A 25,184-nucleotide genomic window follows, 5' to 3' on the forward strand; every position below is an offset into this window, starting at 1 on the left:
TTAATCAGGTCCTTTCCCTTCACCTCAAGTTTTAACCAAGTTGTGTTTATAACACACATACCTGAAAAATCACCCTAAGAAGACCAACAGGAGGTTTATTATTTCAGAGCCTTCCTGGGAGGACTCCAGAACAAAATAAGAAATCAAAACCAAAGTGGAACAAAAGAAATGGTTTTCTGGGCTCTTGTCAGGAGAAATTTCTGGAAATCGGTGCCCTGGCCAATTGACATCTCCTTCCCAATTTTCCTTTGTTGCCAAAATATTTTTACTGGCTGGGTACCAGCAATCTCAAAACAGACGTAGTTTTCACCAAAGTATTACAAAAATAGTCATAGCTATTTTTAATCTCTGTCTGCATCTGCATAGACACATGCATTGCTGGGCTTGTGATTGCTTTGATTTATTGAGAAGAAAACTAAATTTACAAGTTTCACAATTAGAGGCCAAATCGTTTAGATATTGTTCATCTGTTCATAATTTTGTATTCTTTAATATTCACAAGGGACAGCAAGGCAGCAATTAGTATCCAAGACTATGGCATTTAAATATTTCAATTTCCTGTTTAAATTGAGTTTTTCTAAACTAATTTTAAAAATAACTTTCAAGTGTTATTTCTCCAAACTTTTCCCCCAGAGACCAATAAGGAAAATAAATGTAACTGAGGTTTTATCACTTCTTTTAAATCTCTTCCCCCTTATTTTTCCCAAATGGGACATGTCTGAATAATTAGTAAGAGGAAAATAATAGAGGGAAGATAAAAATTTAAATATGTACTTTTCACATAAATGACCATATATTATTACATCGACATATTTTAACAGTAGTTTACCTTTTGAATATAGCCCTCTTGCTTTGAGATTTATTTTTTTTTAAATATTTACTTTTTAGTTGTAGTTGGACACAATACCTTTATTTATTTTTATGTGGTGCTGAGGATCAAACCCAGGGTGTGCACATGCTAGACGAGTGCTCTACCGCTGAGCCACAACCCCAGCCTGAGATTTATTTTAAAAGGATACTTTTTTTCTCTTTTCTCCTTTCTCCCCCTCCCTAACAGGATAAGGGAGACAGTGTTATCCTTGAACACATCCACCACAGGAAGGGACATTTATCAGAGGATCTCAGAAGTGAATATCTAACACACCATCAAGGTGCCTGGGACCCCCTACCAAAGCACACCTGGAATACAACCCTTGAAGATCTTTAAAAGCTCTGTTTTACCTGATGGCAGAACCACAGCCTCTGGAACTGGAACCCCTGTGTTGTTTCTCCTTTCCTAGTAAAGCAATAAACCTTTTTTTTTTTTCCTTTTTCTCAAAGCCATGCCTCATTATTAGATTGCATGAACTGGCATTGGGGACAAGGACCAAGCTTTTGGTAAGAATATGAAAACTGTGGTTACTTCTAGTGCCTTTCTTACAGCCAGTGCCAACTTTATTTTCCTGATTATACTCTTAATACATTTTCCTTTTGGAAATTATGACCTATTACAGATTTTCATATTTAAATGTTCCCTTTAAATACCTTGCCTAAGGGATAATTAGCCAGGAATATCTTAATTAGTCTTAAGAGAAAATTATTTTTAAATATAAATTTTCATTTATATATATATATATATATATATATATATATATTTTAAAAGAGGCAAATACACAAGAGTCCCTAAATTGTATCAATTTATCAAATATTATTAAGAAAATTATATATATGGTCTATTATTTTTGCAAATTTATGAGTATGGAAATATGTATGATTATATATTTTGTTGGAGTTAAGATTGTACTACATAGTATATTTTTGAATTATTCAGTAATTATTTTCTTAATAGGAGTAAGTACTCAACTGCAAATGGGATTGAAAGGGTTCTGATTTCGTGAAGCTTATTATTTTAAAAGCAATGCTTTTAAAATTATGGCTTTGACCCATCAGTGGGCCATGACATCAATTTAGAGCATTATGACTATAATTTAAATATATTCCTATAATTTGTATATATTTAACATCATATGCACATGCATGCGCACGTGCACGCCCCCTCCCAACACACACAAAAAGCAATAAATCTTCAGAATTTATCACCCCATCCTGGTCAAGATGTTTCTTCATCCATATTTCATAAATTTTTTGCTTTGATTTAATTTGTATCTCTGTGTATGTACTGAATGACTATAAAAACATACTTTTCATTTTGGCTTATAATCAAAACATTTATAGTATTCTGGGAAAAAAGAATTAGCAAATAATCGAACAAATCACTAGGCTAAATAATATGATTCAGATATAGTAAGAGTTGGGGAAAAGGGGTGGAGATGCATGAAAATATGAGGAGTAGGATGGTCAGCGTAGGGTCACTATAGAACATGATGTGAACTAAGTCCTGAAGGATTCTGAAGGAGCTTGCTACACAGAGGCAGGAAAGAGTTTCATAGGTGGAAGAAATATCAAACATGAATGCTCCGGTGTTTAAAAACAGTTGGAGTACTGGAGGAACATGCTGAGGGCAGTATGACTAGACAATGAGTGAGAGAGCAATTAGTGAGATGAAGTTCTAGGAATGGGTGAGGCCCAGACTTCAAGATGTAATGTAAACTGTGTTCAAAAAAAAATAAATCTGATTTTAAAAGAGGAAGCCTTTGGAAGCTTTTATCTTGTAGAGAGCGTCTTGATGTCATTCTGCATACTATGAGTTATTGATGCATAGCAGATCAAGAGCAGAAGTGTGCAAACTATTTAGTGGGCTATTAGAGATATCAAAGTGAAGTGGGTATGTAGCCAGAGACAGTAAAGATGGAGAGAAAGATAAGAGTCAGACACATTTTAAAGGTAGAATAGTTATAATTTATGGATTTGTACATGTTGTGTGTTTGCAGATGGGCGTAGAATAAGATAAATAAATGAATCAAAAATAATTTCTGACACTACACAAATGGCAGCATATTTTTCTGCAACTGGAAAATCCAGGAAAGGAATAAGATTTGGGTGGGAGGTTTTAATTATAGAGGTGTATTTTTAACATGTAAGTTTGAGATGTCTAAGACAACTTTCATTCATATCCTGATTAAATTTTATAATTATGCATTTAACTGTATAATTATTTGCTTATTATAAAGTAAAAAGGTCCTCAAGGCAGGGTCATGCTTATTTTGTTAGTTTTGTATGTTTCTCTGAGACTTGCTTTCATGATGCCTGATACAGAACAGGTAATACAGGTGTTTGTATTAATGAGAAGTTGAACAAATAGCTGCAATTGATTATCTTTTAATGATAATTTTTATGAAAGAATTCAAGTTTAGCACAAGAGAATTTCTACTTGCATAACTGTGAGCTGAAAACAATGAGATGTCTGCAAAGCACCATGAAGCTAGGCTCATTCACCAGTTAAATCACTTGCTTTTATACAGAAGCCTCCCAAAACAGTTATTTTCATTAGCTTTCTTGTTGCTGTGACCAAAATACCCAACAATAACAACTTATGGGAGAAAAAGTTTATCTGAGGCTCATAGTTTCAGAGTCTGTATCCATAGATGGCTAAAAGAGGCTGACTCCATTGTCCTGGGCCCAAGGTGGGCAGTACATCATGGGGGAAGAGCCTAGCAGAGGAAAGCTATTCCAATTTATGGGATCAGAAAGCAGGGAGAGAAAGAGAGAGAGGAAGAGGCCATAGGGAAGATGGACTCTTCTAGGGCACATAGCCAGTGACCCATCTCTTCCAGTTGTGCCCGGCCTGCCCACAGTCACCACTCAGTCATTCAAATGAGGATTGACTGATTAGGTTATAACTCTCACAATTCAATCATTTCACTTTTGAACATTCCTGCATTAATAAGTGAGCTTTGGGTGACACCCCATATCCAAACATGAAGACTTGTTTATCAAAGTCAAGTGCAAATTAGATTCACTTTGAAGTTTCGTTAAAAGAGATTGCTGGACCTCACTTTCAGAGTTTCAGATTTAGTAAGTGTGAGATGAGATCTGAGAATTTGCATTTCTACCAGCTTCCCAGGTAACGCTGACTCTGCTGGTTCTGAGGGAATGATACTGTTTTAGCAAGCAAAGGTTCTGACACTGAGGTTCATGGATTCTTGGAAGAATCTACAAATGGGTTTCAGGGCATTTGTGTATATAGTTTCTTGAGAGGACATATGCAACATTTTTATGTATTGTCTATATTCATTTTTCTTGGTAATACAACCTGCATATTTCAAAAATTAATTAACAGAGTAGTAGTACTCAATCATAGAATATATTAAAACTACCTGGAATCTTGGGCTTCTATTCACCTGCTATCTGGCATTGGCAGAATAACCTTTCTGTGCCTTAATTTCCTCATCTATAAGCAAAAGGAAAATGATATCTACTTCATAGTTTTGTTATAAGGTTTAAATGAGTTAATACTTGTAAATCACTAAGAACAGTGCCTAGCAAGTGTTAACTAAGTGATTTCTAAGTGAGTTTTAACTCTGGGAGCATTTTTAAAAAGCCTGGGTTCTATCTCTGGTGATTCTAACATACAGCCAGAGTTGGGAACCACTGTTTTGAAATGAAGAGAACCTGAGAGATGAATGAATGCCTTTCTGGAGATGGGAGCTAATTTCCTTGGTGAACCATCCTTTCCTTCCCAGAGGAGCATAGCTAGAATAACTAGAGAGGCTAACAAGAGCCTTAGCATCCTGGAAGATAATTTATCTTTGTAAAATTTCAACTTGGTTTATGGCCACATCCTTTTATTGAGGTAATGGAAGGGACCAAGAGGAAGAAACAGAAGGAAGAAAATTGGTTTTAACATGTTGTTATTTTTGTTTAAAATCAGCATAAAAACAAAAACTTGTTCTAATATAAGCATATGCTAACATTATAAAGAAGTGACCAGAGGGGCAAGTAGTAGTACTTGTGCTAACCAGATTGCACAATGACACCAGTGAGTAACCTTTGGCTCTTGGAACTTGTGTCCCTGTTTACTCCCTCCCACACTGAACAGTGAAATATATAACCAACAAAGTATTGCAGCAGTGGTGGGAAGTGGCTTCCCAGTCTAGGCCACTAAAGACATGCCATTTGCTCACTAGCTGCCCTGCCTTGGGGATAGTCACACTTCTCCTTTGTGGAGAGGTCTATACTGAGAACAACTGAGATTTCTCAGTTCTCAACTGAGATTTCTCAGTTCTCAACTGAGATTTCTCAGTTTCTCAACTTCTTGGCAGCTAAATATAAGAGACCTCAGAACACCCCATCCTACAGAAATGATGCAGATAATACATACTGATCTATATTGTAAGCCACCATATTTTGGGGTTATTAGTTATATCAGGGTAGATAACTGATATAAAATACCTTATGTGTATGCTTTTTTAGATATCTGACTTAACAGTTTCCTACTATTTCATGTTCTGTTACAGGTGATCTGTTCATTTTATTCTTTCCTGGCTCTTTAAGCCCACCTAAGATGATTAGGTACTAAAACGATTGTTCAGTAAGGTTGGCTTGCTGTACAAGGGACAGAGAACAAATCTCCTGCCTTGTTGTCTCCTAGGGCCTCACATGTGAGAGGAAGAAAAGAGAGTGACTTCAGTAGCACCCAGCTCAACTGTCAGAGGCTAGCTCTGCTCCTGATGGCATGGAATCTGAACTGAGTTAATAAGGGATTTAAATTCTAGTATCATCTCAAATGGAAAACTACAAGAAGTTCAGTGTTTCTCAGCACACTGGTGAGCAGGTTTGCATACCTAAACCCTTGAATTGTCAGTGTCCACTATTCTTTATTTCAAAGCCAAATAAAAAAGCAGAATTGCATGAGATATAACTAGAATGTTCTTGTTAGAGCCTGAGTTCAGGCAGAGAGAAAATGTCCATCAAAACCTTTATTTACTATTTATATACTGACCCTGTAACAGTGAGAACTATCTGAGCAGGCAAAGCTGAATCTCCCAGTTCTAATAAAGGAGGTCACTGGGCTTCTGGAAACTCACTTCCATCTGCCTGAAATTCTGCTAAAGTTTACAATTGTGGAAAAACAGATTTAAAAAGCCTTTGAACTTAATTTCAGAACACACAAGGAGTGTGCTCACAAATGGATTTTCTTATACTGCTAGTGAGCCCACATTCATAATCTGAGAAGTTAGCTTAGCCCTGTTTTTCACTGTTAATTATTTTTGGACTTGGACTCAGAATAAGTGGGTTAATTATATACTTATTCTAATGTCTATCAAAGGAACACAGTATATTACTCAGGTCAAAATATTTTAATTATCCTACTGAAATAGATAATAAGGTGAATTGGTAAATGATTAAAGGTTAAGATGAATAATAGCATTGTCAACACTCCTGGATGTCTATTTTTCTTGCCTGCTATTTAGAAGCCAAATATTTATATCAGCATGTTTCTAGATCAATTACATACAATGCTTACCATCTCTATCTACTCCCAGAATATAATACAAGTAGTTTCAGCTTAATTACCAGGTTGGGAGTGGAAGGGAGGTGGGACAAAGGAAATGGAACTGCCAGAGGAAGAGAGTGTGAACTGCCAGAGGAAGAGAGTGTGAAGAGGTTAGCTTGAGTGAAGGAACACAGAGGCTTTTCTTTCAAATAAGGAGAAAAGGAGGCAAGAATCTCCTGAGTTTCTGAAAAACCGAGGGTAGTTCAATCTTAGTTTTATTTCGTTGTCTCTGACTTTTATTCCCACGTTGGTCACTTCCAACACACCAGGGCACATAGGATTTATTTGCACTTGCACCTCCTAGTATTTTTTTTCTTTAATCTAGGTAAAGACTGTATAGGTATTTATTGTACTATGCTTTCATCCTTTGGAAGAGATAACCAGGATGTCCCAAACATCACAGAGCACGCAATTGGTTGAAAAGCCCTGAGTGTACCAGGTGTTCAGGAGATGCACATGGGCAGGGGAGCAAGTAGAGAATGAGAAAATAGAACAAAACAAACAAGAAACAAAACAAGCCAAGGAAAGTGGGGCTGAAATACATTTATCCAGCTTGGTTCTCAACATCCATTCTCACCAACCTCTATTTTTCTTGTTAAGTAACAAGGGATTTAATGGGATGTTTTTAGATTTTAGATGGGATAGGCTAACATTTATTTATTTATTTATTGGTATTGGGACTTGAACCCAGGGTGTTTAACAACCACATTCCCAGTCCCTTTTATTTTTTTATTTTGATACAAGGTCTCATTAAGATGATTAGGGCCTTACTAAGTTGCTGAGGCAGGCCTTGAATTTGCAATTCTCCTGCCTCAGCCACCCCAGTTGCTGAGATTACAGTTGGTTTTTAGTAACCAGCTCACAAATCTTTTGATGGTTAAAATTTGAGTCTCTCTCACATGTGTGTTACATTTGCTAGTGTGTAATAGACTGTTATATATTAGAAAGCCACTGTATAAGGAGTAAAGCTAATGCCTTCCACCCAATGGAAGGCATTCTGATGAGCTGAGTGAAGCTTTATTGTGCTGTTGTCCAAATATCAATATGGACAATTAAAGTGAGTAGTAATGTACTTTGACCTAGAATGGACTGGAAAATATAGAAACTTACAATGATCAATCCTTGGCTCTGATCTAGAAGAAAATTCTTCTTACATTACTTATCTATATATACACTTTTAGTGCACTTTGGATTTTTAGTTAAATGTTATTTTATCAAATACTTCCTACATGTCAGGCTTGTGTTATGGAGCGAAACGTAGTCTATGTGGTCCTGTCCCCCAAAGAACTCATAATCTCACATGATATGAAATGGCACTATTAAGGCAATAAAACATCTTAATCTTCAAAACATGTATAGAGCATGCTGAAGTGTTAAGTATGGAAAACATATTTAGTGCATAATTCTACACACACCTCCAGTCAACTCCTTTCTTTAAAGATAAATAAAACAATACTCAAGTTAATTATCTACTTTCTACAATATTTGGCTTATGAAGCACTATGGTATAGAATAAAAGCATTAAGTGTTTCAGAAATCATGGAGTTTTGTTCCAGTCAAAATAATAAATAAAGACAAAGAAAGATATAAACATCATAGGAAATTTATTTCCTTAGAATTTGACTCCAAGGCAAAACAATGAAAAATGACTTAACTCCAGTGCACTATTTAGATCTGTCTTTCCTTTAATAGAAGATTAATCAAAAAAAGAAAGCTTTATATTCTTCAGTAACAGAGGCTGGCTTTCCTATTACCAAGGACTTTGAGGGATTTCCATAACATAAGGGCCTTTGCCTTTGACCAAGTCAACATCTTTCTCTTCACTTTTCTCTCAGTGGGTTTCAGACTTATGAACTTGTCTTAGGCCATTCCCTTCCTCCTTTGATCTCCTTAAGAAGTGTTTTTCATTTCTTCTCTCTCTCTCTCTCTCTCTCTCTCTCTTTATTTACTTATAAATTATTCTAAAATTTGATTGTCATCTATTAATTTGCATCTTTAACTTGTCTCACTCCCATGATTTTCTTCCTTTCCCAGGTTGTTTAACATATTTATACCAGTTCTTCCATTTTAACACCAATTAATAGGGACACATTTCTTTTTTCTCTTTTCATCTTTACTGAGGTATAAATAAGAGTTGTATATATTTAAGATATACAGTGTAATAGCATAATATACTTATAGAATGTGAAATTATTACCACAATCAAGTTAATTAAAACATAGCACTTCATGAAGATAAAATTGCATTTGTCTGTAGGTATGTATGGTGGGGACTCTTAAGACCACTCTCTTATAAAATTTTTAGCATACAAATAATACTCTTAAATATGGTCACCATGTTGTACATTAGATGCATAGAACTTTTTCACCTCATATCTGAAAGATTATACTCTTTAACCAACATTTCCATATTTCTCCCAACCTCAGTACTTGGTAACTACCAATCTATCCTCTGTCTATATGAATGTAAGTTTTCTAGATTTTTATGTGGACATAAAAGTGAGATCATATAAATATTTTTCTTTTTGAGTGTTGTTTATTTTACATAGTATAATGTCTTTCAATTTTATCCACATTGCAAATGATAGATTCTTCTTCTTTTGTGGTTAAATATTATTCCATTTGTATGTGTGTATGTGTGTACACATTCTCTTATCCATTCATCTATAGATGTACACTTTGGTTGTTTCTACATCTTGGTTTTTTCAAATAATGGTACAAAAATATGGCATCCAGGTATCTCTTTGAGATACTGATTCTATCTCCTCAAGATGGATACCCAGAAGTGGGCTTGCTGGGTCATATGATAATTCTACTTTCATTTTTTTTTTACAAGGCCTGGGCAAATAGCACACAAGGGTTCTTTCTCTTCACCCCACCAAAGTTTACCTAATGTCTTTTTGATAATAGCTTTCCTAATGGGTGTGAGGTGATAACTTATTATGGTTTTGATTTGGATTGTCCTTATGATTAGTGATGCTGAGCACCTTTTTACATGCCCCAAAGGGGATATGTATGCCTTCTTTAGAACAATCTCTGTTCAGGTACTTTGCCCTCTTTAAATCAGGGTATTGTTGCCATTGAGTTATGAGTTTCCTATATATTTTGAATATTAACAACTTATTGTATTTGTAGTTTGAAAATATTTTCTCATATTTCATAGGCTGTAGTTTTATTTTGTTACTTGTTTTCTTTGCTGTGAAGAAAAATTTAAATTTCTTCTATCTGCTTATTATTGCTTTTCTTTCCTCTGCCTTTGAGGTCATATCCGGAAAAAAAAAAAAAAATCATTGCCAAGACCAAAGACAAGGAATTTTTTTTTTCCCTAGGAGTCTTAGAGTTTCAGGTTTCATGTTTAAGTCTTTAATCCATTTTGAGCTAATTCTTTATGTGATTCAAGATAAGAGTCTAATTTCATTCTTTTTCATGTTAATATCCAGTTTTCCCAACACCATTTGTTGAGGAAACTATCTTTTCCTCATTATATATTCTTGGTGACCTTATCAGAGATTACCTGACCACATATGTGTTGATTTATTTCTGGGCTCTTTATTCTGTTCCATTGGTCTATGTGCCTTTTGAAAAATGTTAGTGCCACTTTTTTTATTGCTATAGTTTTGTAGATTTTGAAATCAGGATGTGTGGTGCCACCAGCTTTACTTATTTTTGCTCAACAATGCTGTGGCTCTTCAGGATCTTCTGTGGCTTCATATGAGTTTTAAGATTTTTTTTTTCCTATTTTTGTGAAGCACACCATTGGACTTTTGGTGGGGATTACATTAATTCTATAAATATAATAAAAATGATATTTTAAAATGGTTAAATATAAATATTTAGAATGAAGAGTTTAAGAATGTTTACTCTTCCAATCCATGAAAAAGGATATCTTCCCATTTAGTTGTGTCTTTTTACTTTCTTTCATGAGTGTCATACTTGTCAGTATATAGAAATAAGAAATGTCAGATGTTACCAGAGAGGTAATATTAACTGTAGAAAGTAATAATTTTTTCTACCAAAAGGTGAGGATCAAGATAAATTGGCAAACAGTGATTTGCGATGGTAGTCCTGAGGATCAGCATGTAAGCCAGAAAGATGTCATATATGAAATTACTAGTCTGCGGCAGACCAAGTATAAGGTTGACCAGAAATATGTTAGGTCTGAGAATACTAACAGTGAGGCTAGAGAAGCTTAAGTGGAGACAGGATAGTTCATTTTTTATAACATTTTTTATAACTATTTTATAAGGTACCCAGGAAGACCCAGGAGAGACAGATCATGCCTTTAAGGGGCCCATTATCTTTGTGGTGACATGGTCAAGAACAATATTCTTAAATTCAGTGGGTAATCTGGGACCTATATTTGAGTGAATGGCAATCAAAAGAGACCACAGTGATTTTAGAGAAGCCCCCCAACATACATGTGATGGAAGGGAAGGACTTCCATGAGGCATTGAGTACACAAACATTTGTAAGTCAAAAAAAGACTGCACATGAAGCAGTGAATACAAAGTTCATGGCAACAGCTGTGCATGTTACAAGGGTGAGCTGCCAAGAACATTAAAGAGCCAGTCTGAGAATCATCACCATATGGTGAGGTCCAACAGGATACCTAAGCAACAGATGACAAAGATTAGTGATAAGAAGACAGAATTACCAGAATTTAGACATTCCATCTAACTACAGTGTTGAAGCCTTGATGCCACTCAGCCCATGGTGACCATTACTTCAAGATTTGTTGGAAATGGAGAAAAGCTTTCCCCCTCAACTCCAAGTCTCTTTAGTCAGAAAATGCATTTTAATGATATTCCCGGGTGATCCTGAGCACAGTGAATTTTGGAGAGCATTGATCTGAGAGACTTTACTGATGCCAGGTGAAAGATGATTTTGTTTTACAAATTGCAACCAATTCAATTTCTAAGTTACCTAAGTAAAAGTCGTTCTTAACTAATTTATTTTTCAGTGAGTTTTAATTGTTTTCTTTTATTTAAGGAGTCAGCTGAGAATTTGACAAGTATAATAGACACCCTTCCCTGATGCAATTTCAGAATATGACCTGAAGTTCAGCCAAAAACCCATTTAAGAACCAGTGTTTTAAGGAATATCAAGCACTCTTCAGAATCGTTCATTAGAAACCACCTACCAAATGTTAGGACCTTTCAGGACTTTATAAAGACTTTGAAGAAATATACATATGTTAGACAAATAGTGTGCTATACAGGAAGTGCCCAACTTAAGAATCACCAAGCAACCAAGATGACAAATATAATGTTTGCAGGGCTCTGCAGTTATCAGTGAAACATTTTAGTCACTTACAAGCATCTAGACATTCTAACACTATTGTCAATTGTTTCCAAGTTCTTGTTTACAAAAGAATAATCTTATTATCGTAATGACTAGCATTTGTTGAATATTTATTATGTGCTAGAAAATTAACTCTCCCTAACCCTCATATCTGTCTTTTTTACAATTCCTTTATAAATTATGTATTTTGTCCCTAGTTTGCAAATGCAAAAACAGGATTAGTAAGTGGATGATATTGTCCAAAATCATCACTAATAAGTGAATGAAAAGTAGTAGAGCCTGAAGTAAAATCTTGGTCTAAATAACTGTAAAACCCATGGCTCATATAGGTTGAACAAAGTTTTGTGGGTAAAGACGTTTTGTATTTTAATTAAATTATTTCTTTTGTGGCAGCTGATGAGTTCGTGAAGTAAAACAAAGAGCTACACCACAAAGCTTTAAGCCCACGAATTCCAGCCAGCTCTGCTCTGTTGACCTGACTTCATCAGAGGTTGCTCACCAGTCAGGCTCAGATGCTTTAATCACAAAACGAATTATGTAGCCCAAATTATATAATCACAACACAGAGTCTTTCTAGGTCAGCAGCTTGAAGCACTGCTCTACAGTCAATTAATTTTACAGTGTTCTATGAAGCAAATTGGCAGAGTAAGAACAGTACTATCAATGCATTTAAAAAAAAAAACTTGCTAGAGGACTGTTTTTAAGTATATGCTTTCCACTTCCTGAGATACTGTTAGTTCTCATTTTTCTCTAATAATTACTGTTCATACCACATTAAAATAAAGACACGTTTCTTAAAGTCACCTACCAGATCTAAATGGAAAAAGGGAAATTGACAATTGATCAGATTGTCATGTTTTTGTAAACTTCCTCCTGGAAGATAAAACCTTCAATGATTCCTACAGGGGGCATTTCAAGACTGACATGTCTTCTTCCCTTTGTATAACTGCAACATCACCCTCCATTAACACAGTGCTTCAGAGTTTGCAAAGTTCATTAAAATATCATTTGATCCTCATACCAACCTGGGAACTATTATCACCACTTTATAGATAAGAAAACTAATGTTTGGAAAGGTTATGCATGAATTGCCCAAGCTGCAGAGCAAGTGAAATGATAAAGCTTTCTGAATTGTGTTCCCTAGACTCTCAAATCTTTACACATATTCAGTTGGAACATGGTAAGTATATTGGCTTTGTCTGCAAGGTTCTCTGTACAGGGTTGTCCCAATTCCAGTGTGACTGAAATAAATAAATACATATTGAATTTCTATTAAGATTTAGTGAATATAATGGTGACAGATATAATCCCCAAACAAACAAACAAACAAAAAAGGCCTTTTATTCTAATGGAAGAGGGATAAACTATTAACTGCATTCCATGTGACTACCTCACATTACTTATTATGCATCCCTGAAAATAGGTATAAATATGCAAGTGTAACAACTATTGAATTGTACAAATAGGTGACTTATATGATATGTTAGGAAATCAAACAAATAAAAATTCTTGTTCAGAAAGAGATTATTGTCTCCAAAAAGCCAATAAAAATCACAACATCTTAATTATTCCTAGAAATTGTGCTACTCTTGATGATACAACCTCAGCATTTTTTTTTGTATTGAGTACAAAATTAACCCATAATCAATAATCAGCCAATCAAAGTTGCAGGTATTTCACCTGTAGCATTCCTGATTTCATTATCTCAATTATATTAAAATCTTGAGGTTTATATTTCTTAATATAAATATCATACTTATCTAAAATTACTATTTTTAAAGTGAAGATTACATAAAATAAAATAGTCAAGTAGTTGCACACATGTTTCTATGTAAGCAAAACAGGGACTTAGACCAGCCAAATGTGTACTAGCAACTAATGCCTGCTAATTCCAAATATTTCAGGTACCTCTGTAATGTGTATGGGGGGAGCCCCCCACTACCCAGTCCTCTGATCCCACAGGCACCTTTTATTTTTCAGGTGAGGACAGTAAAACACATCACTTGAATGTTTCTAAGATCATGTAGCAAAAGGTCTGGAATATACATCTCCTTTATCACCCTTTCCACTACTTCATTGAGAAGGGACTACCTGGTAAAGCCTTGGTTCAATGAGTAGTTAATGAGTAACTTTTACTTTCTAGGCATCACTCTAGGCAATATAGTTATAATAGTAAAAATCTAAGACTAGATTTAACAATATGATGAAGATGAGATACAAGAAATAATCAAATGAACAACCATAAATAAACAAATGAAAGACAATACTATGTTGTCATAGAGAAGGCTAAAACAAAATTATTTGGCAATTATAGATCCTGCGTAACATCTGCTGAGTCCCACGCAGCTGCTTGTGAAGGTTGGTGGGAAGAGAAAGCCAGGCAGTGGAACAGCTGGTGTAAAAGCCCTAATGGAGGAACGAACTGTGTATGTGGGGAGGACAAGACAGGAATTGATGACAATTCCCACACGATTGGCTTAAGTAACTGGATGAATGTTGTGCCCAAAATTCCAACAGGAAGTAGGGGAGAGGAAGTAGGTTTTGACAGAGGAGATTAAGATTTCTGTGCTGATTCCATAAGGTTTGAAGTGTTTGATAGATATTCAAGGAGGGTGGGAGCATGCAGGAGATAGACCCAGAGGAATAAATGTTATCCTAAGGAACTTCCTTGCTCAGTTGGCTGGTGGTTCTTTCCTAATGTTTAGGAGACTTTCTGAATCCCTAAGAGACAGTTACAGATGAGTGGTATAAAAAGATGTGGCTATTAGGAGGCAGAGGCAGAGAGGGCTGGGCCATCTATACACTGGAGAAGGAACACCTCATTGCACAAAAAGGAGATTGTGCCTCTGAGTAATACTGGTGCAATTTTAAAGATTAGATAAAATTCTCTATTTGTGGGTGGGAGACCCCGACTTTCCCAGAAATTCAGTTTATAAACTATTGTGTATCTTATTTTTCAATTAAGGAACACTTTTGAATGTTCCCTTTGTATCTGCTAGCCTCAAGCTTCCATTTGGACAAAGCAGTGGCACAGTGAGCATGAACTCCCAACCAGGCTTACCCCGCCAATCAAAACGATTTAAGTTGCAAATCTGAATAAGACATGCCCTTGCTGAAGACTGTTTATGGTCCTTCATTTCTCTTGGTGTGGAATTAAGTTCCTCACCCTGGCCCACAAGGCTCTGTGTGCTGGTCCTTGTCATTTTTTCCCAGACTCACTTCTTACTACCTCTTTCTAGCCAGATCGACTGCATTCTCTGTTCTCAAGTGCATCTTGTATCTTGTACTAACTGTTACTGCTTGGTCCTCTACCAGGAGGTTTCTTGCTCCTACTTCTCATTTAGGTTTTTTCCAAGATAAATTTTTCTTAGAGGAAGTTCTTTTGGAATGAGGCCGGCCTTGCCTGCTTCTCCAAAGTCTGATTTAGGTTCCTCTGCTCTAGTCACTCCATCATCATTAACCTTGACTACTCCACATTGCAACTGTCTGCTTGTAGCAATGCTTGAAATTTTCTCTGTAGTCTTGTTGAAGGCAGGGACTGTGGCTATCTTATTTACTCCTGAATCCCACACACTGAGTATACCCATAAATAATTTAGTATCTATGGACTCAATATATGTTTGTTGAGTAAGTACAAAAACATTTTTCTATAGGATGTGAGTTCTTAGGAGACAGGAAGCTAGTTTATGATCCCACCACTAATTCTTAACAGTGTAGGTACTCAAACAATATTTATAAAAATGTTTGAACTTAGAGCTGTATTTTTCTTGTTTTACATTGTATGACTTGGACTTGTTGAGAGTGGAATGTTTTGATGAAAACCCTTGGTATTTTCTTGTGTGAGCTTCAGTTAATACTTTCTCCTGCCACCCATGGATACTATTTCCAAGTCTATATAAATACCTGGTCCTGTACTATTCATCCACTTCTCAATATGGCAGCCTTAGTAAGTAAACTGCCATAAAATATTCCTGTCTGACCGTTATCCTACAGAGAATTATCCATTATGATTCTGCAATTTAGGCCACCTGATTAAAGCATGTAGTTACTTCTTTAGGACTTTCAAATGCTCTGAGTCCTTTATCTTCCTAACAGGTGAAAATATGTTTTTCAACTAAGATGATGACAATTGTCAATGTTTTTAATGAATTAATTCCTTATGCTTAAAGTCAAGAACATAAATCACAATTAAATTAAGGCAAATATTCTAATAAGTATAGATTTTGTACTTACCTTCTAGGGCATATTTCATATCTAGAGCAAAAAGAGTCCACATGATTTCAGCACTTATTTTCCCCATATTTAGTTCTTGAGGAAACCTAAAATGAAGTACATTTGATTAGTGTATCAAAAAGAGGAACATGCCTGCAACAAAACCAACAAGCGTGAGCACGCGCGCGCGCACACGCACCCGCGCGCGCACACACACACGATCTCAATTGGTATTTTAAAACTTAAATGTAGAAGTTTTCCATTGATCAAATATTTAACCTCTGAACTTCTTCTCATGGTTAAAAATTAATAAAACTAAATGCATACAAATTAGTTTTTAGCATTACATTTTATTTTCTTTGTATAAAAATAACATGCTGTGAAATACCTGCTGTGAGAAATTTCATAAGCAAAAGTATTTATGAACTGCTGTGAGGTACCTTACTTTTAAATACTTTTGCTTATGAACATTCATAAGTAGAGGAAGAGAAGGTACACACATATACACACACCAGAGTAATGTGCTAAAAACTTTTTGGGTGATGGGAAAGTAGACATTTTATATTAAGTTATGTTATTATGTTGGTGCCAAAGTCATGATGCTCAGGCCTCTCTAAGAATTTCTTGTAATGAGTTTGTGCCTAAAGAGCCCCTTCAGTTTTATCAAACACTCCATCTTCCTATGTCTTGAATTTGAGGATAGGTCCAATGACCCTGAATAGCATTTTATGGTCACCATGATTTTGTACATAGAAAATGGCCAAAATACTGCTAAAAAGTTGTCTTCTTTAAGAATGTCTAAAAAGTATTAAGAAAAGCTACTAAAATAATTTCTCAGTATATAAATTTATAAAATACAAAATTTATATATGTACAATGAACCTTAGAAATTGAAATTAAAATGACAGTGTTATTTATAGTTGCAACAATACTTTTGAATACTTACAAGATATATATATATATATAAAACTTCATCATATTGAGAAAAGAAATCAAAGGATACCTACATAGAGAAAATAATGTATTCATGGATTTCATGGATTGGTACTTTAATGAACGTCAATTTTTCAAATTGATTATAGATTCAATGTAATCACGATCAGAATTCCAGAGGAAATTTTTGTAGAAATGACAAGCTGATTCTAAAATTGACATGGTAAATGCAAAACTCTAGAAGAGCTAAGACAAAATTAGAAAAAAAGCTGATAGATTTACATTGCCTATCTTTAAAGCTTTCTATGAAACTAGACTAATCAATCCATTACATCTCCAAATACAAACTCACCTTTCAACAAGGTGAAAAAGTAAATCAATAGAGAAAATGCACTCTTTTCAACAAGTGATGCTGGAATAATTGGATATTACATGCATAAAAGAAAAGTGAATCTCTGTCCCTACTTTATAACATATACAAATTAATGCAAAATGGATCACAGATCTAAATGCCACACCTAGGACTATGAAACTTCTAAAACAGAACATGGTAGAAATTCTTTGTGATCTTATATTAGACAATGTTTGCTTAGATGTGGCACAGAAAGTGCAATCTATAAATAAAATAGAGATAAATTGGACATCATAAATTAAATAAAATCAAATTTTCAAAAGATACTACTGAGAAAATGGAAAGATAAGATATAGATCAGGAGAAAAATGTTTTCAAAATGTGTCAGTCAGCTTTTGCATCCTTGGTAGGATTGCAGACTAGAACAACCACTTTGAAAAGAAGAATGGAAATTCCTCAAAAAACTAGATATGGAACCACCATATGACCCAGCTTTCCCACACCTTGCTATTTATCCAAAAAACAAAAACTAAAATCAGCATGCTGTAGCAATACAGCTACCTCTGCGTTTATAGAAGTATAATTCATGATAGCAAAGTTATGAAATCAAACCAGGTGCCCATAAATAGTTGAATGGGTGAAGAAATTGTAGTACACACACACACACACACACACACACACACACACACACACACACACACAATGAAGTTCTACTCAGCCATAAACAAGAATGAAATTATGGCATTTTCCATAAATGGATGGAAATGGAGAACATCACACTAAGTGAAATAAGCCAAACTCAGAAAATCAAGGGTCAAATATTTTCTCTTATATGCAGAAGCTAGAGAACAATAAAGGAAAGGGGAAAGAAAGAATAGGATAACATAAAGATAAAGGGAAAATGTAGAAGAAGGAGATGAAGAAGCAGAATGGAGGGGTAGGTAAGGGAAGACAATGCAGAATAAATTTTTAAAAAATCATGTTCTGCACATAAATAAATATACCACAGGGTATTTCACCTTTATGCATAAGTAGAAAGAGCCAACAATATATAAATAAATAGATGAAAAAAGGAAATCTAGAAGAAGGAGAATGAGAGAGGAGAGGGAGAAGGGAGGGAAAAGGAGAAGGAAAAGGGGGATCATGAACTGAAATCCAATTCCATACATGTACGAGTTTGTTGAGATGAACCCAACAACTATGTATAACTATAAAGCTCTAATAAAAAATGTGTCTGATGAATTTGCTTCCAGAATATACAAATTACCTCAAGTCTCCACAAGAGGAAAATTTTTATTCAATTAAAACATGGCATATGATTTAAATGACATTTCAGGAAAAAAGAAAACCAGATGGGAAAAATACACATGTAAATATGCTAGATATGATTAGTAATTAGGCACATGCCAATTAAAATAACTATATAATCCATAGTTTGTCTATTAGAATAGTTAAAAAATAAACAAAAACTAAAAGCAAAAACAAAAGTTTGACAATACAGAGCACTGGCAAAGATACAAAAGAATATAGAAGAGATAGAACTAGCACATTTATGCTGAGAATGCCAAATGTTACAGTAATGTTGGAAAATAGTTTGACAATATCTTATATACATTTGTAGCAGTCCCACTCAAGGTACTTATCCAAAAGAAATGTGAATTTATGTTTATGCCAAAAGCTATATATGAATATTTCTAGTAGTTTATTTCATAGTCATCAAAATCTGCAAATAATTAAAATATTTTAGCAATAAAATAATAAACTGTGATAGATCCAAAAAATGGAATGCTGCTAATAAATAAAAATAAATTACTGATACATGTGATACTGTGGATGAGGAAAAAATAAAGCATGCTAATTAAAAGATGCCAGACTCAAAACCTATGTATTAATTGATTCTCTTTATAGTTCATATGGAAAGGTAAAAATATAGGTTCAAAAAGCATATCATTGATTACCAGGGGTTTGAAATAGGGAGAGGAATATTAAAGAAATTTGGGGAGATAAGAATATTCTACATCTTAATTTTAGTGGCCATGTGACTGTCTTATCAATTATAAATTTCATTTTTTACTACTTTCTTTGGGTTTAACATGTTATTCTTTTTCTATCTTCTTAAGAAATATAATTTATTTGGGGCACTTTGGACATTTTCAAATGTGCTAGTACCCTATCCCTGAGACACTGAGGTGAATATAATGGAATTTAGAGACTAAGGTGTTATAAAACATGATTAATACATTTAAGCAATTAAGTAACAAAATAGAGAAACTCAGCAGTGATATGGACACTAATGAAATGATCAAATGGAAATTCTACCGCTGAAAACTATAACAAATTTGAATATATGAATTTAACAGGTTAGTTAAAACTAAAGAGTGAATTAATAAACATAAAGATAGGCCAGAAGAAAATATTCACAGAAGACTTCAACACAGCTAGGGACTAACACCATTCAAAGCAAGACAACATTTGATTCAAATTGTTTTCTAGGATTCATATTTTTAAAGCCCCAAAGGCTGTGGAATTTACCAAGACCCACTGCTTTGTAGGCTCTGTTTTCCCATTACTCTCCTTTCCCCTTATTCAGCTTCTTGGTTTTTCAGCTGCTGCTTCCTACATAGCTTCTCAGCCTCTCAGTCTCGATTAGTCAGTTTCTCGAGAGAAAGAAAATATCCACCATGCTTTTCTAATAGACACATGCCATAAAGGTGTAGAGAAATTCATGAGTATAAAAAAAATATTAAAAACATGTTAGTAGTTGTGTTTGGGTGAGGATTAAAGGGAATTGAAGTCAAGGAGGCATATGCATGCATAATCTTTCAATCAAATTTTTCATATTTATTTTAGAAAATAATCTAGAAATTTTATAAATTTATAAGTAATAAAGTAAGATGTACTATAATGCAAATGACTGCTAATGTCATTTGTTCAACATCCCTATAACAAGTAGCTATTATCCAAAAGTCCAGCAAGTGCTGAGGGCTGATTACTTGCTACTAAATAAAACAGACAGGGTCTTTTGCTCTCTGAAGCTTACAATCTAATAGGACCAGAAATTTAAAAAAAATAATTATGCACTCAAAATTAAAAAGTGGTATACATGCTATGAAAGGAACTACAGGGTGAAAGGATACGAAAATTTGTGGGAAGCAGTGGTTTTATTATAAAGTTTTAGTAAAACAGTAACTATCATGATTGGTTCTCACCAGAAGTGGCAGCAGTTACACTGAGAATGATTCCTGCGACCTCTACAGAAATGGCTAGCAGTAAGAATAATTTTGGCAACAAGAGATTTTGAAGCTTTGTTTATCAGGCACCAGAAGGGATAGGAAATTTGGAGTATGCTGTAAGTGATGGTGCTCACGGTGATATGAAAGGATGTCAGAAAAAGACCTACACAGAGAATAGGAACATGGAGAATAGAAAAGGAGAATGAAGAATGTCCAAGGTTACCGAGAGACACTAAGGGGACAGCCCAGAGAGCACAAGCTATGAGAGCCAAAGATATTCTATGAGGCTGCTTTTGCATTCTGTTTTTTACCCTTGAGTGGATGTGATACTAAGAAACATGGTTTACAACTGAAAAGGATGTAATACAGCAGTAAGTGGAAACTACTGAGTAAGATAAAGCCAAAAATATAAGATGCAGAAGGACATACTGGTATGGGCATTCACAGAAGTTAGTTGAAGAAAGTGAGATTGGTGTGGATATTTGAAGAAGGATAAAAAAATTAACTGTGCAACCGAATTAATGACTGTAATTATTATATGAAAAGACTCTCCATGTGACTTTAAAAATTTTTTTTTTCTTTAATCTAGAAGCTTCCACAGAATAATTGTAAAACAGAACCTAAAAATAAGAAGTTAGTCTCAGGGTTTTCTCAGTTACATAAGAACCATCAAGTTAGATTTTTATTCTGGAAAAACTGTGGTTGAAGGTTCTCATCACTGCTGTTAAATCCTTAAAAGGGCAAAACCTAAACCAAAATCAAAACACCACTTAAAATAAAAACAACCTGCTGGAAAAATACACACAGTCCTTAAAAAAAGTAATGGGATCATAATATTCATATGAAAAGAACTGTTACAAGTCTATAGGAAGAAGATGGATGTTTAAAAAGTAGCTGATGAGATGAATAGGTAATTAAAAAAGAAAAAACCCATAAAAACCTAATAAACATAGGAAAAGAGATGTTCACCTACTCTAATATCAGACATTTCAATGAAATGACAGTGAAAAATATTTACTTATCTAACTAAAAGCCATTAAAAAAAACCCTGATGAACATGTAGGCCTTTTTTTTAAATTTATTTTTTAGGTGTAGATGGGCACAACATAATGCCTTTATTTTTATGTGGTGCTGAGGATCAAAACCAGGTCCTGCCGGTGCTAGGCAAGTGCTCTACTGCTGAGCCACAAAGCCAGCCCATTTAGGCCTTTTTTGAACCTGATTTTTTCATAGGTATCTGATGATTCTCCATAGGCCTCCAGTTCTTGTGCCATATCCTCTTTGAATTTAAATTTCAAGATGTAATTTTTGCTAAATACACTTTAATAGAGAAAAAATTTTCATGTCTGAGATATCTGGGTGCATTTGGAAATATTTCTGACGCTTTCTAACATAGTTTAATAAAAGGCATCACTATTTATCCTGTGAATGTAGATAACCTTGTCATCATCAACCTCTGCCACACTCCACAACGTCTTTTCCTTCTACTCTCCTGTGTCTCCTATTTCCAATATATGGAAAGCTCTATGTTACCACCTGATTAGCCTCTTATAAACAAAGATCATAATATTTCAAACCATCTTGTAAAAACCATCAATTGCTTATAACATTTCTTAACATGACTATCTTGGCTCCTGGCCATCTGATTCCAAATTTCACTTCTTTCATCTCCATTCTCCAACTAACTGTGGTCTAATTTTCCACATTACTTACTGTTTATTGATATATTTGATGTTGATATCTTCTGGTCATCTCCCCCTTCCTATTTTCTCTCCTCTTTAATTTCTATATAATCTTAAATACTATTTCTCTCTTTAAAACACAGCCCAGGTATCACCTCCCTCTAAAATTGTCTGAAGTACTCAGAGAGGATTAACAAAGATTAAATTACTGGCACAGATACGGACATCGAAAAGTGCATAGTCACTATAAACTGGATCATAACTCACTGAATATTAAATTTGTGACAGTGTATTACATATTATGTAAATTTATAATTTACTCTTGGCACAGGATTTAACTTACCTAGCAGGATTTTATTAATGTTTGCTTAAAGTTTAGAACAGATCTAAACTATATTTTTTCTCTTTAGCCATTTTTTCCATAGCATTATAAAATATTTCTTTTGACAGGGCTCAGAATATTCTACCCCAAAATATGACACCTTCAAATACTGAATATTTTAAGTTGAAGCAATTTGAGAAATGGTATGTGCAGGGAAGACTTTGGGATTTCCCCCTGAAGCAAGTCTGCAGGTCTTCCCTCACATGAAAGGTGAGAGGAGCCATCCCTATACCCAGAGGAAAGGAGCCTCCTTATCTTTGAGGACACAGGGAGTCCAAAAGGAATCTGAGTGAATAGGTCTTCTTGTTTTCCCCAGTGAATACACTTATCTCATACTTACTGTATTTTTTTTCCTGAAACAGCTGTTTTCAATTGTACTCTTCATCAAATCTAGCACAAAATCACTCTGATTTAACCAATTCTTGGCTCTTCATGTTCTTGTAAAAGCCCCTATGACTCATAAAACTGACAGTAAATACATCTGTATGCTTTTCTTTTGTTAATCTGTCTTTTGTTATTGGGACCTTGGATAAGAACTAAGAAAATTAGAAGGAAAAGATATTTTCCTTTCCCTGAACTTCTTTCACCTAGTGTCCTTGCACCACCAACATTTTATATGTATATTTTATATATATTACATATATAATTTATGTATTATATGCACATTTTATATACATACATATGCACACTCATATATATAAGAATATATACACACATGTTTCCTATCCAAATAGTTTAAGTAACCCCCAAAGCCAGAGCATAACTTGGTAATATTTACAAATTTTATAATTTTATAATACAAATATTTTATAATGCTGAATATTTTAAGTTGAAGCAATTTGAGAAATGGCATGTGCAGGGAAGACTCTTGGATTTTCCAAATAAACACATGAATATATATTGGTTTTGGAAACCAAGTTTCCAAAACAATACCTTTAGTCCATTCCATCTATGGAAAAAATGGAGAAAAAAATCAAAATTGTGAACAAAATACAACAGATCAAAAATAAAAGAAAATTGTTGCTTGAAGAGGAACGACATCCTATTTTTCTCTCAATATATATTTTGTCAAGTACCCAGTAAACTACTAGTTAGGCTTTAAGTTTCCATTTTTTTTAACTTTTTAAAAATAACTTTATTTATTTATTTATTTTTTATGTGGTGCTGAGGATTGAATCCAGTGCCTTACACTTTCAAGGCAAGTACTTCACCACTGAGCTATAGCCCCAGCCCTAAGTTTCCAATTTTTAAGAGACAAAAAATAATTATATTTTCATAATAGTGTTTTTTGCACTGTATTCAAACTTTCTTCATAGATTTGTAAATATGTGGCTTCAGTTTGGCACCAAAATTTATGTGCTTAATTTATGCTTCATTCCCAGTTCCAAAGCATGCTTTTAAAAGCAAAGTTGTTTTCCTCCAACACCCTCCATTGTTGATTACTGTTGCCTTTTCTTTGGGTAGCTAAGAAGTCTACACCATCTACATATTTATGCTAAGGGATAATTTTCCATAATTTAACACATTTCTGGCTATTTCTTCTATATAATCCACAGCAGTAAGAGCCTGAGGCTAAACCTCAATGAAGTTCAGAAGACAGAGATCTGATTTTCCCTCTCCTACCTACCTAATTTACCCAATAGAGCAGTTGGTAGTCTCTTTAAATATTAATTATCTCTTCCGCAAATGGGATGATAATAATTGTATTATTATTATTATTATTAGTTTTACATGCTGTTATTTGAATGAAATGAGATTTTTATAGGTAAATATTTTGTATACTCACTACCACATAATGAACATTCAATAAATTTTTGCTGCTGTTGATAATAAAATTCTAATTATAAGTGAGATATAAAGGAAAGTATTATTCAGATTCCATTGATTTCTAATGAAAAAATAATTATCACACAAAATGAATGGAAGTTTAGATTTGTGTTTTCTAGTTTTTAGTCACCAGGGAAAAAATGTTAATAGAATTAATAGCAATAAACTTGATTGCAGAGAAAAAAAATTTTTTTATGTACTCACAGGAATAAACTAGTATTATAGCTTAAGAAATCCTAACTGACACACTAGCAGTTCATATGCTAATCAGAAATAAATTCCAAACTTATAGAAGAAGAACTGAAAAACCTATTAACTTTCTGCAACCATTTCTTATTTGCTACCCAGAGGAATAATATATATTTAAAGTTTAAAAAGTATACATAAAATGGTATATTAATGCTACTATTCCATTAAAATGTATGCATATATATTCATGTGTTTATCTTTCTCATATTGAAATAGGATAGAAGAAAGGATAAAAGATAGGTAGAAATGAGACAAAAAGAACAAAGAGGAAACTAAAACTTTAATCTGAAAGTCTTGTGTTGAAGTTTCTCATGTTTTTCTCACAAGGCCAGTATTTCTCCCAGGCCTATTACTACCAAACTTGAGAAATCTGTTTATCTTAATGTGACTTCAAATTCACTCACTTATGAAAATTGCTTTCTGTACTGTTAATGAGCCTACACAATGCACTAGCACATTCACTTTTAGAAAGGCTGAACAAAAGGTTCTTTTTTTATGTTCTTTTTTAATGTTCTTTTTTCCTTTTTTTTTTTTAAAGGTAAGCTATTTTAAGAACCTATAATATAGGTACATTTACA

The 25,184-nt window shown here is 34.1% G+C and overlaps 1 protein-coding gene across 1 annotated transcript in view; it reads right to left on the reverse strand.

Moving 5' to 3' along the window:
- Unc13c (unc-13 homolog C) overlaps positions 1-25,184 on the reverse strand; it is a 576,758-nt gene that overhangs the window by 171,475 nt on the left and 380,099 nt on the right. The window contains exon 18 of the mRNA XM_078049590.1: positions 15,970-16,055. Coding sequence (XP_077905716.1) covers positions 15,970-16,055 — 86 coding nt within the window. The remainder of the gene's footprint in view (positions 1-15,969; positions 16,056-25,184) is intronic.

Source organism: Ictidomys tridecemlineatus, chromosome 5 (assembly GCF_052094955.1).
Source record: "Ictidomys tridecemlineatus isolate mIctTri1 chromosome 5, mIctTri1.hap1, whole genome shotgun sequence".
In the NCBI taxonomy this organism is placed as follows: domain Eukaryota; kingdom Metazoa; phylum Chordata; class Mammalia; order Rodentia; family Sciuridae; genus Ictidomys; species Ictidomys tridecemlineatus.